We start from the raw sequence: 16,617 nt of genomic DNA on the forward strand, positions 1-16,617 counted from the left end.
TGCTAATAGGGTGGGATTAGTTTGCCAAGAATCTGATCCAATATGTCTGTGGGACCAATCACAGAGTGGCTATTGGTTTCAAGGAAAAAAATAGGGATATTTCTGAGGGGAAAATACTGCATATCATAACAACCTTGGTAATAGTAAGCTGTGACTTTAACTTTTAGAGCAACATTTAATTACTAAAACGCCTCCTAAAATGAAGAAAACTGTGGTTGTAGGGTTGCGCAGTCACTAGACACAGCCCTGGGCACGCCCAGCATTTCCTTTCAGAGGAATCTCTAAAACTGTTATACTTTGAGAAGACTTTGTTTACTTATATCAGTTGGAAAGAAAAATCTATCACAATTCTGAACAAAAATGTTACCTCTTGCTCATATTCCATGACAACTATAAGTATGGATTTAGCTAAACGATGTCCATCTCGTCCAGTATCTGATATCCCCCTTGGAAATGGAGATGCAGATGTAAAATTGGAGGGAAGTGATTCCAAAAATCTGAGTCAGGTACTCAGGCTGCACAAAACAAAAGCTGAAGGCAGCGCAAACAAATGGTGTACAAGCCAAATCAATTGCTTATGGTTAATACTCATTCACTTCCAATCCTCAATCACCAAAAAACCTCGATGTCATTATCTGGTAATTGTACAGCATTAAAGTAGCAATGTTAATGGTATCATTGTGGACATCTTAGGCAATGCTTTAAAAGAGGGTTAGTTTCCTTCAAAATGTGCAGAGGCTTTATCACCAATGCGTCTTTATCTACTATGTGAAATAAATAGCACAGATCAGAAGCCACGGATTAAATCTAGGTAGCTGCACTTTCTTCCCACTCCCTATATATTTGGAAGAGGGTGAGGAAAAAAAGAAAAAAATTCATGCTTCCTTATTTAACAGAAAGTTTCAGAAAAGGCATGAGAAGCCAATAATCAAAAAATAAAAGTATATTCTATTTGAAAATACATAAATCTTCTTAATATATATTTTAAAAGTATGGTGTATATATATATAGATATATAGATATACACATATATGTATATGCACGTGTGTGTGAAAGACATCCCTTTCTGAAGGCATTTAGTGACATTTCGAAGGCATTTCTCCTTCTATATCCATCCTATTGAAAACATTTTTTATAATTTTTATGAATTATATATATGAATATGAAATATGTTATATATGCATAGTCTTTGTGGAGGGGAGATAAGTGTTCATATCAGTGTACATACATGTGTGGGTGTGTCTTCATGTGTCCATGCATGTGCGTAGAAGTCAGAGGTCAACTTTTGCGTCGTTCCACATGTACTGTCAACCCTTTTGTGACACATGGTTTCTTTTTGGTCTGGTTTTCAACCTCTGCTGGGTTGTCTGGCAGCACATAAGGGGACCCATATGTCTCCTCCTCTGTAGTGCTGGGATTCCAAGCATACACCACCATGTCTGACCTTTTGTCACATGACTTCTGGATTGAGCTCAGGTCCTCACGCTTACACAGCAAGCACTTTATTGACTAAGTTATCTCCCCAGCTCAAAACATGATTCTTTGTAAGCAAACCAACTTAGAATGTATTTTATTTATATTCGCATTTTCTTAATTAGTGGCTTACATGAGAGGACCCAACCTATTGTAAGTGCTGCCACCCCTGGTCAGGTAGCCCTGGGACCAGAAAAGAAAGCAGGCTGAGCAAGCCATGAGCAAGCTAGTAAGTAACACTACTCCACTCAGCAACCTCTACAAACCAGTCCCTCTCTCCGGGTTCCTGTCATGAGCGCATGCTCTGACTTGCCTGGATGATGGACCACAAGCAGTAAGCTGAAAATAAACCCTTTCATTCTCAAATTGATTTTGGTCATGGTGTTTATCACAGCAATGGAAGACCTAAGACAAGATCTCCTGACTAAGCTGGAAGTATGGGGGAGGGTAATGGGAGTGAAAAGAGGAGAAGAAGAGGGGGCAGGAGAACAGGAGGGATCAGGAAGGTCCAGTTGGTAGAAGGACACAGAGGAGAACAAGGAAAGGTATATCTAGGTAGATGGAGCCCATGCCCTATGGAGGAATTCCTTGCTCCGCCTAGATACAGGGGGAGAGCCTTGGTCCTGCCTCAAGTGATGTGACAGACTTTGTTGACTCCCCATGGAAGACTTCACCCTCTTTGAGGAGTGGATGGGGTGTAGGGTGGGGGGGTGGAAGGAGGAAAGGGAGAGGGAACTGGAATTGGTATGTAAAATATGATTGTTAAAACAAAGAAACCCTAAGATAATAGAATCCCATATGGATTTTTATATCCCTTTCCTTTGGGTTAGTCCACAATTTCACTTCCTGATTTCTGACCCACAATTACCAAGGCTCAAGGAACATTTCAACAGATGAGGCAAAAAGAATGCAAAATGGAAGAGAGCACTCTGAAATGCTGCCTTCTGCCCATGACACAACTAATGGGATCGTGAGAGCTCTTCAACTGGAGTTAGCTACACAAGAGCAAACCGGCCAAGTGCCAGAGTAGAAGGAGTGTGTTCTCCAGATCTTACCCATAACTGAGAAGCTTTTGGCAACAGAGAGTTGTTGAAGTAGGGAGAATTATTCTTTTTGATGATGTAACCACTAATAGATTACCTATGTTCCAGTGGCTGGCCCTACACACCCATGCACAGGCAAACAGCACTAACTGGACTCAGTTATAAAAGTATGACATAAAGTTGGAAGGGGGAGTGTTGGATGGAAATGAGGACAGTTGGGGTATGAAATTCTCAAAAATCAAAAACTGTAAGTATAAATTGACTAGTTACTTTTCCAAAAACAACCTTGCATATGAGGTTATTTATTTATTTATTATTACTCCTAAGCCAAAACCAAGGTAAGAATTGTTATTGGCTGATTTGTTCAGTAAATCCAACTGGACATTCCCAGGTTTTCATGGGGAAAAAACAACCATCTTACCAATATTGAAAGTTGAAATAAAGAAAATATTGACCACTGCAAAATTTCTGCTCAGAATTAATTATTTTCCAGAGAAGAGACCAATTCTCTAGGCAGATTGGATGTACCTAAGATCTCCTGTGGGTGAATCAATACTTTACAAAAGGACACACTGAAATCTATTAAATTAGACTATCACAAATGTTGGAAGGGAACTAAAGAGACCTCTAGGTCTGTTATTTACAGATGATGACTGTGAATCAAAGGGCATGTTTCAGGCCACAGCTGTCAGAGCTGCTGGTAAAAGAATAGCACAAAAGACTCAGATTTGTTTTTCCTTCCACGGTGTTTCAATCCTTGGTTTCTTAAAGACATTATGGGCACACAATGTCTTAAGAGAAATGCTGCAAAGAAAGCACTTTTGAATATTGTAGCCCTATACTTGTTAAACTTTAAAGACTGGAAGATTTGTTGAATATTTCAGGTACCTCCATCCAGAGAGTCAGCAGAGGCATATCTTAAGAAGTGTGGAACACAGGGTATGCATTTCAAACTTGAATTTACACACTAGAATTGCACACATTTGTGAAATTTCATGTGGCAATTCAGAAGGTGGATATATTTTGCAATGTTCAAATCAGGAAAAAACATACCCATTTCCTTGATCATTGCTTTGTGTTACAAACATTTGTTTTGTCGCTAATTTGTTTACTATTAAATTATTTTTTATTTATTTATTTATTAAAGATTTCTGCCTCCTCCCCGCCACCGCCTCCCATTTCCCTCCCCCTCCCCCCGATCAAGTCCCCCTCCCTCGTCAGCCCAAAGAGCAATCAGGGTTCCCTGCCCTGTGGGAAGTCCAAGGACCACCCCCTCCTCCTAGGTCTAGTAAAGTGAGCATCCAAACTGCCTAGGCTCCCACAAAGCCAGTACGTGCAGTAGGATCAAAAACCCATTGCAATCCATCCATCAAGTAATATTTTCTACTGAGCCCCTGTAGTAAAATTAGTCAATTAAAGAAAAAGTTTGAATACAAGAAACCCATTGTGAGTATCATGTGGTTACCTTTAAGTTATACTGGATTATATCATCTAGCTTGAGTGGCTTTACCAACGAGTTGAGATATTTTACAGAGACTTTGAGGTTCTAAGCTATACAAATCAGTTCCTATTTCTCAATACCTTTGTGGGAAATGAAGACAAAAATATGCTTTCTAAGAGAATATCTGATAAAAAGAAATCTTGACTCCCTTGTTGGACATTGAGTACTTCCTAGGAATCAACACTGAGATATTTAAATAGAAACAAATTAGAAGATCAGAGATTATATTAAATTCCACATACACTTGGGTTTTGAAAATGGAGGAAACTTTTGGTGCTAAAGTGACTGAGGTCTCCTAGAGCAGCAGAACTGCAACAATAAACATCTCTGGATCAAACAGAATTGTAAATAAGTAACACTTTCCAGCTTTCACTATTTCCTGGAAATCCACACTGCTTGCTCTAAACTCTTTGAATCCTGCACCCAACCATCCTCGTCCTTTAGTGTTCTATCAGATATATGTAGAACTAAGGAGCATGAACAGAAGACTGTATCTTAAAAATACTCCCCTGAGTAGATCTGGCATCACATCTTGTACCCAAATATGAGTTCACAGTACATCTCATCATGGAATTGCTGCAGAGCCGCCACACTGATATTAGCAAGCCTACCAAATTTAACAATCTCCCATATCACTTGTCCATTCTGTCTCTCCATGTTTTAGTCTTATCACTCACACATTTAAAGTACACATGTGTTGGACACATAAATATAACACTTCTTTGTGTTTATTTATGCGTTCTGAAGTATTATTTATCAGGGCCATATATACAAGTAGTGTCCCATATATATTTTATATATTGTAGCATCATTAAGAATAAACCAATAACTATTCTTTCCTTACTTTAAACCTAACCACTTCAACTAGAATTGTTATACTGTACAATGATTAATGAACAATGATTTACTAAGACACCTTGATATTTATGTCATTATCTTTTAATTTTCATTTCTTAAAATTAAACTAGATTTATTAGCAAAATAGATTAACTTGTCCTTCAGAATAAAAAGGAACAGAAATCTCTCTTGAACTTAGCATAAGATGTTTAGACTTTTTCACTTGGACTTCCCACAGGGCAGGGAACCCTGATTGCTCTTCAGGCTGATGAGGGAGGGGGACTTGATTGGGGGAGGGAAATGGGAGACAGTGGCGGGAAGGAGGCAGAAATCTTTAATAAATAAATAAATTAATTAATTAAAAAATATGGATTACTTATCATCGTCTAAGGATTTATACAACACTTTTTCAAAGACTACATGATGGGTCTATTTCTTCTGCTCTTAAACTCCTATGCTATAGAGATCAAACACCCACTTTAAAACACTTATTGCAAAATTGGAAATCAATTACACATGCTTGTGTAATGAACCTTGCAACGACAGTAACTGGGCAAGAGGATACATCAGAACAAAAGCCATAGTAGCTTCAGTCTCCTTTTCAAAAACTGCAGTTTTATTTGGTTTATTTTTTTACACAAACCAACATAATAATTATGGATGGTATTTGAAAGGATAAAGATAATGCCTTCATAAAATGGCTCCCTCTTGGCTTCATAGTTGTGCATTTCAAATAACCCTTTGACATTAAAACTGTTCCCACTGAACTAATGAAAGGAAAACTAGGTGTGATACATGGAATCTACTTTGCAATCACTATCAGTAGAATCTTATGTGCTGAAATGATTCTAACTGGCTCTTTTTAATTAAAAAAAAACTCCAACATCCATGAGAATATAGTCATGAAGGACAAGTTCTGACAGTCACAGAAAGTGTTGGGTTAAAGAATACAAGAATTGTACTAATAACTCACATTGTAGATAATAGTCCTTTTTATACAAATTCAACTTGTGACTTATTAGTATTTTATTATAATATATTAGGTATACAAAATAACAAATCTTATCAGGACATTTCCATGCATATAAATATTGTATCTTGATAATGTGCACCACTTTTGACACTGTCATGCCTGATGATACCTTTCTTTTTATAACCAATATGCCTTCTAATTTCATGTCTATTTGTTGTTATTGCTGACTAATAAGTTTCATTAATATTGCATGGGTGTGAGGTCAGTCATAGGAGCATAAGCATATTAACAGTGGCTATACCACTGAAGAAAATGTTTCTTCCTATTCCACCAACTATTAACTACCAGTAGATCCTCAGGCAGAGGTGAGGCCCCATGGCCTCAAAAGCCCCTCCTTCCTCCATGACTGAAAATTTTTCATTATTGGTGTCTGTGTGTGTGTGTGTGTATGTGTGTGTGTGTGTATGTGTGCACATCCACCCACTCATGCCAATCAATATGGTTCAAGTTTTTGAGCATGTGCGTGGCACAATGCATCTGTGGAGATCAAAGGGGAACGTTTAGAAGTCTGTTATTTCCTTCTACCATAGCTTCTGAGGCTCTTACTGACTCCATGATGGAAAGTTGAAAGCATCAATCTCATGCAGATCTTATGGCACTAATCAGAACTACGTATTTGCAGACAGTTAAAATCATGACCCTATTTGACTCATTTGACTCTCAGAATAACCCAAATGAGGCAATTAAAGATATAAGAATATACAATATATTAATAATTATGAAGAGACCTTTTCTCAAAAGTGACTAAACCACAACATAAATGCTAATATTTGAGAACCAAGTCCACCACCCTGTCTACAATGCTAACTTGTATACTGCTAAAACTTTTGGCATGTGCTTTGTCAGAAATCATTACAATGTTCTGGGCGCTTTCTTTTTTGATGGCAACTAAAATCACTGACAACTATCTGTGGGCCCAAGGAAAGTGTTAGAAGCTGGTGTATATATGCTTTAATATCCATACATCGCACAAAAAATTAGTAAATTTTGACACAATCAGTGGACTCTATATGTTCAAATCTTCATTAACATTATTCTTGAACAAAACAGCTACATACATATTTCCTTTGGTTACCCAAATGTTTGCCTCCAATTATCCTTTTTTTTTTTCTTTTTGGTTCTTTGAGTCAAGGTTTCTCTATGTAACCGAGGCTGTCCTGGACCTTGCTGTGTAGAGCAGGCTGGCCTTGAACTCACAGAGATCTGATGTGGGGATTCCCCTCTGTATGCTGTGAATACCATTGGTTAAAAAAGAAACTGCTTTGAACCTATAGCTGAGCATGGAAGAACAGAGCTAGGCAGGGAAAACTAAACTGAATTCTGGGAGAAAGAAGGCAGAGTCGAGAAGAAGCCATGGAGTTGCTGCCAGGGACAGACATGCTGAAGTTTTGCTGGTAGGCCACGACTTCATGGTGATACACAGATTAATAGAGATGGGTTAAATTAAGATATAAGACTTATTCAGAAATACATCGAAGCTATTGGCCAAACAGTATTGCAAATAATATGGTTTCTGAGTGATTATTTCAGGCCTGAGCAGCAGAGAACAAACTAGTAGCCTCCTACTTCAGAGATCCACTTGCCCTTGCCTCTCAAGTGCTGGAATTAAAGGAATGCACCACCATTGGCCAATTTTCTTGATCTTATAAACTTTTTCAGTGGGTAGCAAAACAAAACGAAAAAATGTTATAAATGTGGAAAATGAATTGTAGGTGGGAGTGAGTGGTTGACAGGGTGGGAGATGAGAGTAATTAGAATGATTTTTATACATGTATTAAAACATCAAAGAAAATTGAATTACAAGAAACTCCAAAATCCAGGATCTACATTTTCCTTCCTAATTCCAGATTAGAAACAATATTCCCAAATAATTTTTAGAGAAAGTAACTGATAAGCCTTACTCTTAGTTCTATCATGTGTTTTCATATGTGATGAAAAATTAATACAAAAACAAAATCAACAGTACTGTAATATGAGGCATGATAGTAGAAAGCGAATTTAAGAAGGACATTAGTCATAGAATTCTAGATAGGATATTTGAGTATTATTCATGTTACAGAACCTAAAGTGACAATTGGTCAAATCTGGGAGGAAGAAAGCAGAGACAGGCAGACGCCATGGTTCTCCTGCTCAAGATGGACTCTGGTTAGACTCATGCCAGTAAGCCACAGTCAAGTGGCGGTACACATAAATGGAGATGGGTTAAACTAATATGTGAGAGTTAGCCAATAACAGGCTAGAGATAATGGGCCAGGCAGTGTTTTAATTAATACAATTTCTGTGTGGTTATTTCAGGGGTTAAGCTAGCTGGGCGGCAAGACGTGTCCCAATTGCCTCTTACTACATAATCTAATATATTTCAATATTGACATTATTCCATTGGGTCTTTTTTTTTTACCATCTAAAAGAGTTACAATGGATTTTCCACAAGGCTGTTGTTTAATTCTGGGAAATCTCAAATTAAAGCAGAATAGGAATATTCTGTGAAGAAAATAATTGCACCAAGGTAACTGAGTCAATGTTTTATGTAATTCCTACTAAACACAGATCTCAGAATAACCAAGATTTTAGTACTTCTTAGGGTGCCTGAGGGCTTTTGCTACTTTCTGCAGACTTATGCCTTATACTTAGAAGCATCATGACCCTCTTTTTTAGAATTCACAGTAATGTCCAATGTCCATGGGATCAAAGACATAGTCATTCTTGGCTACCTTACCCCTAACTGAGAGAGAGATCATTTCCAACTGTCCCAGGTGGATAGGATTGAAATTCATATTTGAACTTTAATTGCATTGAGTTACAGAGTCTCCAAAGGACAAAGCTGAAAACTTTGGGCTTCATGGAAGAGGATCAGTCTAGCTCTAACTATATATGAAGCATTTCTTTAGCTACTAACTCATTGGAAATTGCAGAATGCTATGTTGAATGCAAATGTAGGTGTTAATGTCACACATCACACTTTTAAACATAGATCTCTAGACATGAGAAATATCAGTTTGCATGGCAAGCACAAGGATGAGGAATGAACATTCCCCCCTAATATTATAGAGAAATGTGTTTGTTCCCACTGGCTTAAGATTCAGCATTTAACTTGAAGTTAATTTAATTTCAAAGAAAATTGTATTAAATTACTTCAAAAACAGTGAAACTGAGCTAATGTATTTTATCCATGTTTGAGTGTTTCATTAAAAGCTTAATGTTTAACGTGACATTTTCAAGGTACAATAAGAGTGACAAAGGCAAATGTAATAGGGTGATGGAACAACACCATGATAAATCAACTAAAATGAGGCAGATTACCCAAGTGGAGGAAAGAAGAATCTCTATTGGTATAGAATCAACATTTGTCATGGTCTTAGGACAAGGTAATTGTGAATGGGCATACTTGTGTTTTCATCAATACAGGGAAATTTGAAAACTTTAGTTTTGACAGGATCTGATTCGCACTTCTATGGATCTTACAGATATAATTCAATTGGCACTCTGACTCATGCTTTTGTTTATACACTTGTGCCTCAGCACATCAGAAAAGTTATTTTTTCCTGTAGTTTCTAAGAATGTCTCTCAATTACAGGACCCAAGACTGAATCATTTCTGGTTTCATTTCCTAGCTTACATCTATCTTCTTTTGTATATGTCTGTGAATTATGACATCTTTCAGAGTCCATCGGGGACATGGAATGGACATGCAATATTTTACTGACTTGAAAGTACACTGGGGAAAAAACTTACCAGTAGGGAAAAATTATACATTTGCATTTGGTTTTCCTCTTTCCAATGCAGAGCAGCAAGTAAGGCAGAGAAATCTCCTAAGATTTCCTAAGCCTCATAGAGTAGCCATTCTCCATGCTGTAGTAGCCCATATTTGACTTTGGCATTTGTTCTTTTGTGGTAAAAAGAAAAATGTCTTTCTACTTCCTAATCACTATTGTTGTCAATGTCATCCTCATCATAATGTTTATTATTATCATAACCAATTTTCTTTACAAGGAGACTCACTATTCTAGATGCATTTTTTGTCTTAATTGATCCTCATTTCTATGTATTATATAAAATTTTTCACTCATACATTACCAAGCAAATATAAATACTGTGATTTTCTTCTTAGGTTCTTGATACTCCAAGTTCCCCACTATATCTTGATTTTAATTTCTTTTTATCTGCTAAGCTAAGATTTTTTTTTATTTGTCACTGTGTCTACTGATATCCTAAGTTCTACACTCAAGATCTACTAAGTTAATTAGAAGCATTAATTTGCACAATTTAATCTGCATTTCCTTCTTTCATTCCTTATTTCCTTATTCAACTAAAAAGGAAGAGTTCTTTGCCTTACATTGTCAAAAGGCCATGTATGCCTATGTGAAACAAGATAGCATTCTGCCCTCATAAGTGCTGTTTAAGGTAGATTAACAATCCATAAGTATGCATACTCATCTTATTAGACATATGCTGTTCCATTAGAGTGCAAAGGATAGGAAGTTGTTTTATTTTGAAATATTAGAGAATCATTCACATTGAAAGGCCAAGCTCTCTAGAGCACCTTGGGAGATGCCAAGTATTTGGCCTTGTCTGATATAAATGGTCTTTGTAAATAAGGTTGTGAAGGAATAATAGTGTTTACTGTCGTGGAGAATTAAAGGAAGAATAAAAAGGCAAGTGACATTCATTTGCTTTAGATTCAAAAGTGATATTCTCATCATTTATTTTGTATAAATTCTTTTCAAATACTATATTTTTCCTTTACACATTTGCCAAATCACAAAGGGGTGGTTTTATACAGATAATCTCAACCTCCTCATTCATTTATCTTTTAGAATCATAAATGTCATTTATAAAAAGTGACATCCACAGCAGAAACAGAAGAGGAAAAAACTCATGAAAATGATAGTTTATTCTATGTGCATATTAAAATAGTAAGTGGTCACATGAATGCTTGCTTTACTATTACTTGACAGTGATAAGAAATTACTGTTATCAGGCAAAGATAACAAGTTTCCTTTTCTGGATGAGATGAGGCTTTTATGAACAGTTTAGTAGGAAATTATCTCTCCACTTTAAGGGACCCTCTGGTATTTTATCCATACTACCCAATGGTGCTTAATTTATTTCAAATACTATAATTATTCATGTAGCATCTTCTTTTCCCATTGATTTTTTTTGCATATACACATTTCATCTCTCAGTTTTCCAAAGTATCTCCCAGTGCTCAGTATTCTGCATATGGTTTAGTGTAGTAAGAAGCCCACTTGTTTGTTTCTGGCTGCCCAGACTTGAAATAACTACACAGAAACTGTATTCATTAAATCACTGTCTTGGCCTATTAGCTCTAGCTTCTTATTGGCTAGTTCTTACATCTTAATTTAACCCCTTTTAATTAATCTATGTTCCACCATGTGGCTGTGGCTTACTGGCAAGGTTCCAGCTCATCTGGCAGTGGCTACATGGCATCTCTTTGACTCCACCTTCTTTCTCTCAGCATTTAGTTTATTTTTCCCCACCTAGCTCTGTTCTGCCCTGCTACAGGCTCAAATCAGTTTCTTTATTCACTAACCAATAAAAGTAACACATATACAGAAGGACTTCCCATATAAATTTAGACTCTAAATATGTGAGTGACCAATCCTATTGAAAATTGACTCTTGGCTTGTTACTCATATACCTTTGTTTTAAATATTAAGTTCCCGAAGAGTGGCCAGCAAATTGTAGATAATTTAATGAACTTAAAAAGTTTTCTTTAGAAAGACTAAACTTAGCTGTCTTTTTATCAACATTTTCAATTAAAAAGATATTTGTTTTGCCAGAATTATGATATACAATTTACAGAATATGCTCAACCCTGGGTATATTCAGAGGCACTACATTTAAGGAAGAAGTAAATTTGGAACTTAGGTTTCATGCACATGCTTGCAAATGATAGGAGAGATGGCTCAGTGGTTAAGAGCATTGCCTGCTCTTCCAAAGGTCCTGAGTTCAATTCCCAGCAACCACATGGTGGCTCACAACCACCTGTAATGAGATCTGGTGTCCTCTTCTGGTGTGCAGGCATATACACATACAGAATATTGTATACATAATAAATAAATATTTAAAAAAAACAAAACAAAACTCAAGGAAAGTAATATAATTAAATTATTGATGATCAAAACCAAACTGATGCATGAATTACTACATAATAGTTAGATTAAAAGTCTCCCCCTTTATAAAATATCATAAACAATTCACAGTGCATTATGTTACACTCAATACTTTAGAAAGGACATTTCACATTTAAGATATTTATTAAAAACAAAAGCACTAGAACAATTCAGTTCTAACAACAATTTTTTCCTTAATATAGCTTTTTTTCCTGATTCGGAGTAAAATGAAAATAGATAAATCTATTAGTTCTACAGACTATTAACTATATTTGTAATGTTAAACAAACAAGAGCAAAATTAATCTTCTGTTCTCTCTCAATTGAACAAATAGAGTCTATCATCTCTGACAGATATACATTAGATTCCTATAATTTTTGTTAATTTCAGATAATTATTTTCAAATCAGCAATTGGGATATTTAAGTAACTTAAAATTGAAAATATATGATATATTAAATGAAAGCCTCTTCTTACATACTCTAAAAGTTAGAGGCCTGATAGTATGCAAAATATCATGTATTATATTGAAATGTAAACTTTAATATAGATATTTAAAACAACTGTGTGTTTTTGTGTAACCTTTGAACTTGGTGTGTTTCCTCATAGACGTTCATGCAGGCAAACTCTATCATTTGTTCTTGAACGTGCTTTCAGCCACAGTCCCACTTAAACCAAATAGAAATTGTGAAAATAATCTCTACCACTAGCGTTACTTGTAGAATAGAATAAAAGCAAGGAAAGTTTTTGAACATGCCAAGTGCTAAGTATAATTTAAGATCCTTAAATCAAGAGATAATTTTAAAAAATGCCAAAGTAAAACAAATGACATACTTGGCAATTCTCTTTTATAAAAGGCCTGAAAATGTTCCTCGGTGCAAAGTATTGTGACACTTGAAAAATTTCACAAAGCTGTAGCATTCAGTTTTCACTGAAACCTACCTTTAAAATTTGGCCTGATTCTTGCATCATATCCTGATGTCCTTCCCATTAATTTATCCAAGAAATCTGAAGGAGAGAGGGTCTGCGAGGGATGTTTTCCAGACCTGGAGTCATGGTCTTTGCAGACACCTTCCCTAAACACATTTTAGCAAGAATTACACCTTTAACCTCTGAGAACTAATTCAGAACATTTGAAACCATATTTTCACAAAAATGTTTGATATACTAACAAGAAGAAAGATCTGAAATCTTTGATCAACTTCTGAACTGTACATTCTCTGAAGTTAACTTCAGCTGACGAAAATGATAAATCCTGAGTAATGTCACCCATGTTTCTGAACTTTAATTCTGTTTTGCTGAAGGTGAGATAATGTATATAGACTCAGGTTCCATATTTTATGGCTATACAAAGGTTTTTTTTTTGTTTTAGAAATTATCAGAAAACTAAAGGCAGGCTGTGAAATTTATGTGATAATGTAAAATAATTTCCTATGGTTATAAACATTGTTGCATTTCACCTTTAAATGTATTTTATATCCCATATGAGAAACATATAATAATAAGATGGACTGAATAATAAAATTAATTATTGCATGCATATTTTTTCACTTGCTACCATTCAATTGCAGCTAACAGGCATTAGTCTTTTCCAATGTGTTGTCTAAAAAAAAACAACCTCCACTTGGAATTTCACCACCATTTTAAAATAGATCAATAATGAGTATGCTAGTTTCATTATTTTATCAGTTCTCACCATATATGAATATATATAAATTGTTGAGCCTCCAATAAAGCATTAATGGGAGATCATTTTTACACCAGTCTACCTCTTACATTATCAAAACCAGTAAAGGGTATTGAAAATTTCTCAGATATTCATATACATATTAGAAGTCATAAAAAGCATATAAAATGGCATATTTTGTTTGTAGTAAATTGAATTCTCTCACAATACATCGGTAGTTGATTGAATGTTACTAACGTGTGCACATATTGTCTACTTATACATGTGTGTCTGAATGTGTTTTAAATAATTTATTAATCCTGCCATTAAGATAACACCACATTTCATGCCAGCAAATCAGAGGCATTAATTATAAGTGTGAAGATAATATGAATATTTGGTAGGAGTTAAAAATTGGTACAGTCATCCAGAAATACTCACATTCTCATCTGCAGATTCATCTGATTAATCAAGTATTATTTTATTATGATGGTGGTTGGAGTGAGGCCAATGATGATGATGGTAATGATGGTGATGATGATGGTGATGACTTTAATAAAAACACAGCCTACACTCGTTCTTAATGACAGTAAGAGGTGTAAATCTGAAAGGAACATAGTGGGGTTTCCCAGTACTCATAGCATTATTTCTATGTGCTCAATTTCACTTGATTCTGTGGAAAAAATACCATAAAATCTTGTAAAACATTAAATGTCCCACATTTTTGTTTTAATAATTTTTTCTTATGACTAAACTGTCTTACTCTATGCCATTAACTGGCTATTTCATTCAGTGGCAATAAAATTGATATTTCAAAGTATCAATTGATTTCACAATTAGCAAATTATTTGAAAATGCAAGCATGCAAATAATGACTTCTCACTTGTTTTAATTATGCACACCCCATTTCTCATACAGGCATAAATACAAAGATGTCATTTTAATTAAATTTTGGTATGCAATCAATTCTCAAATAGACTGAACAGTAGGATGGAGTTGTATAAAGATCTTTACTACTTGAAAAATTTTCTCAATCATAGATTTCATAGTATGCTCCTAGTTGGTGAAATATAACAGAAGTCCCAAGTTGGCTGAGATTCAGGATTCTTATTTATTTTACATAAAATGAGCATACTCTTGGGAAATCAATCCAATCACTTCCACCATATGAAAAAAGAACATTGCACCCAAAAATCCCTTTAAATGACTTCCAGAAGAATTTGAAAGCAAAAGACATCAACCATATATAGAAATGTAAAGAGCATACAACTCACTAGTCTAATCTTAATATCACACTTACTCTAAAATGTGCGTTGAAATGCACAAAGTGCAGCTATGCAACATAAAACTTGCTTTTGTGAACATTTGCCTCCCTCCCACCATAATTAAGCTTTTTTAAATGAACAAAAGACACCAAACTCTCCTCTACAATATTAAAATAGTATGATGCAGGGACCAAACAAACAGAACACTGCATACTTTCTCTTTCAAACAGTTTTCATGTGCAAAATATCAGCATGCAAAATCATTTCACCTACCTGAAGTGGTGTGCCCCTAAGAGAAATGCAAACAAGGCTGTCAAAATGTTCACTAGCTGCCGGTTCATTCCTGCTTCTGTGATGCTTGTGGAAAATATCCCGAAATGATTCCAGAGAGAAGACTGGGACAAAGTGTCTATTTATTGTCCAGATGAAAATCTGGCAGGAATCTAGTTTCCTTGAAAATCAAAAAGAGATTTGGGGTTGTACAGTTTGCTGAGAAAAAACAAAAAGTGCCAGCCCTGGGCAACATGGTCAGGTCAAACCGAGGTTCGGGACCATCAGTTAGCTCAGGAGAGACAAAGCCTCAGAACTGATGAATCCCCTAGCTGATTTTCCTGAATAATAAAAATGCTGCTACCTTAATCGCATCACCACGCAAAGGGGGCTGGTGACAATGCCATGCTGGAAGTCGGGCTGCTGTAGCTTTTGTTTTATATCTTTTCTATTCAGCAAAGCCCCTTTCTATAAGAAATGTTCTCTTTTGAAAAGAAGTTGTAAATGAGGGAGAAGAAAGGACTCTCTGTGTTGGAGTGTTTGGGGGAAAGAGGGAAAAATTACTAAGATCCTGTGCTGGAATGAGGGCTACAGAAAGAGACGGAGACGTGATCTTACCCCAGCCTATAAATTTCAGCACTCGGACAGCTCCTAGCTCTGAAGTGCAAGTGCGCATGTTTCCTTTTTCAGTAGCTTGGGGCGGGGGTCGGAGAGAGGCATTCAAGAGGAGATGCGCCTGCTGTTGAAATGCAGAGAGTGACTGATCCTTTGTTGAGGGGGCTACTGAAAGGGGTGCGAAGACGACCAGGGTCCGAGTAGAGGGAAAAGGTGAAAGGGGCAAGGGTTTGAGCTCCTAGAAATGCTAGTCTGCCTCTAGGTAGGCGGGATAGGAGTTTGAATCAGAAGAGACCTGAATGAGGCTTAGGTGTCGGAAAAGTAACTAGGAAAGCAGAGAACAAGATTTGGAGTACTGAAATTATAATTGGGTGCAGGAAGTCAACATCTGGTCAGTGGAAGCCAGCAGAAAAGAGAAGTCCTGTGCTGACATGGAGGGTGCATTTCCTCGGCAAAGAGAAGCTTTCGTTTAAGAAAAAGAAGAGAGAGAGAGAGAGAGAGAGGTTCACGGGGATCAACAATTGAATTTAGAATAACGTTATGCCTTTCTGGGTTTCGGGGTATATTGTTTTGACTTTAGCCTCTTTTTCCCAAAAGATCTATCTCCCTACTTGGGAAAGTTCGTTCTACAGTTCAGTGACTCAAAATCCGTAAGACACAGATAAAATACAAAAGGGGAGAGAATGAGCCAGCAGGGGGCAGTAGCAATCTTTTCCTGCCCTCGTTAAGGTTTGAACAATGCTTTATGATAGATATGATGCAAAGAAAAGTGAGACTTGGC

The 16,617-nt window shown here is 36.2% G+C and overlaps 1 protein-coding gene across 3 annotated transcripts in view; it reads right to left on the reverse strand.

The window, feature by feature from the left end:
* Positions 1-16,159, reverse strand: part of Glra2 (glycine receptor alpha 2) — a 194,217-nt gene extending 178,058 nt beyond the window's left edge. Inside the window, exons 1-3 of one of the 3 annotated variants that reach the window (XM_075957867.1) lie at positions 15,840-16,159; positions 15,225-15,402; positions 12,963-13,096 (exon numbers count right to left, since the gene is read on the reverse strand). In XM_075957867.1, coding sequence (XP_075813982.1) covers positions 12,963-13,096; positions 15,225-15,292 — 202 coding nt within the window. In that variant the 5' untranslated portion in view covers positions 15,293-15,402; positions 15,840-16,159. Of the gene's footprint in view, positions 1-12,962; positions 13,097-15,224; positions 15,429-15,585 lie in introns of those variants that run through there. The other 2 variants (XM_075957868.1, XM_075957869.1) reach the window with 2 other exon arrangements.
* Between the last annotated feature and the right edge of the window lie 458 nt (positions 16,160-16,617).

The sequence above is a fragment of the Microtus pennsylvanicus genome, chromosome X, assembly GCF_037038515.1.
Source record: "Microtus pennsylvanicus isolate mMicPen1 chromosome X, mMicPen1.hap1, whole genome shotgun sequence".
NCBI classification, from domain to species: Eukaryota; Metazoa; Chordata; class Mammalia; order Rodentia; family Cricetidae; genus Microtus; species Microtus pennsylvanicus.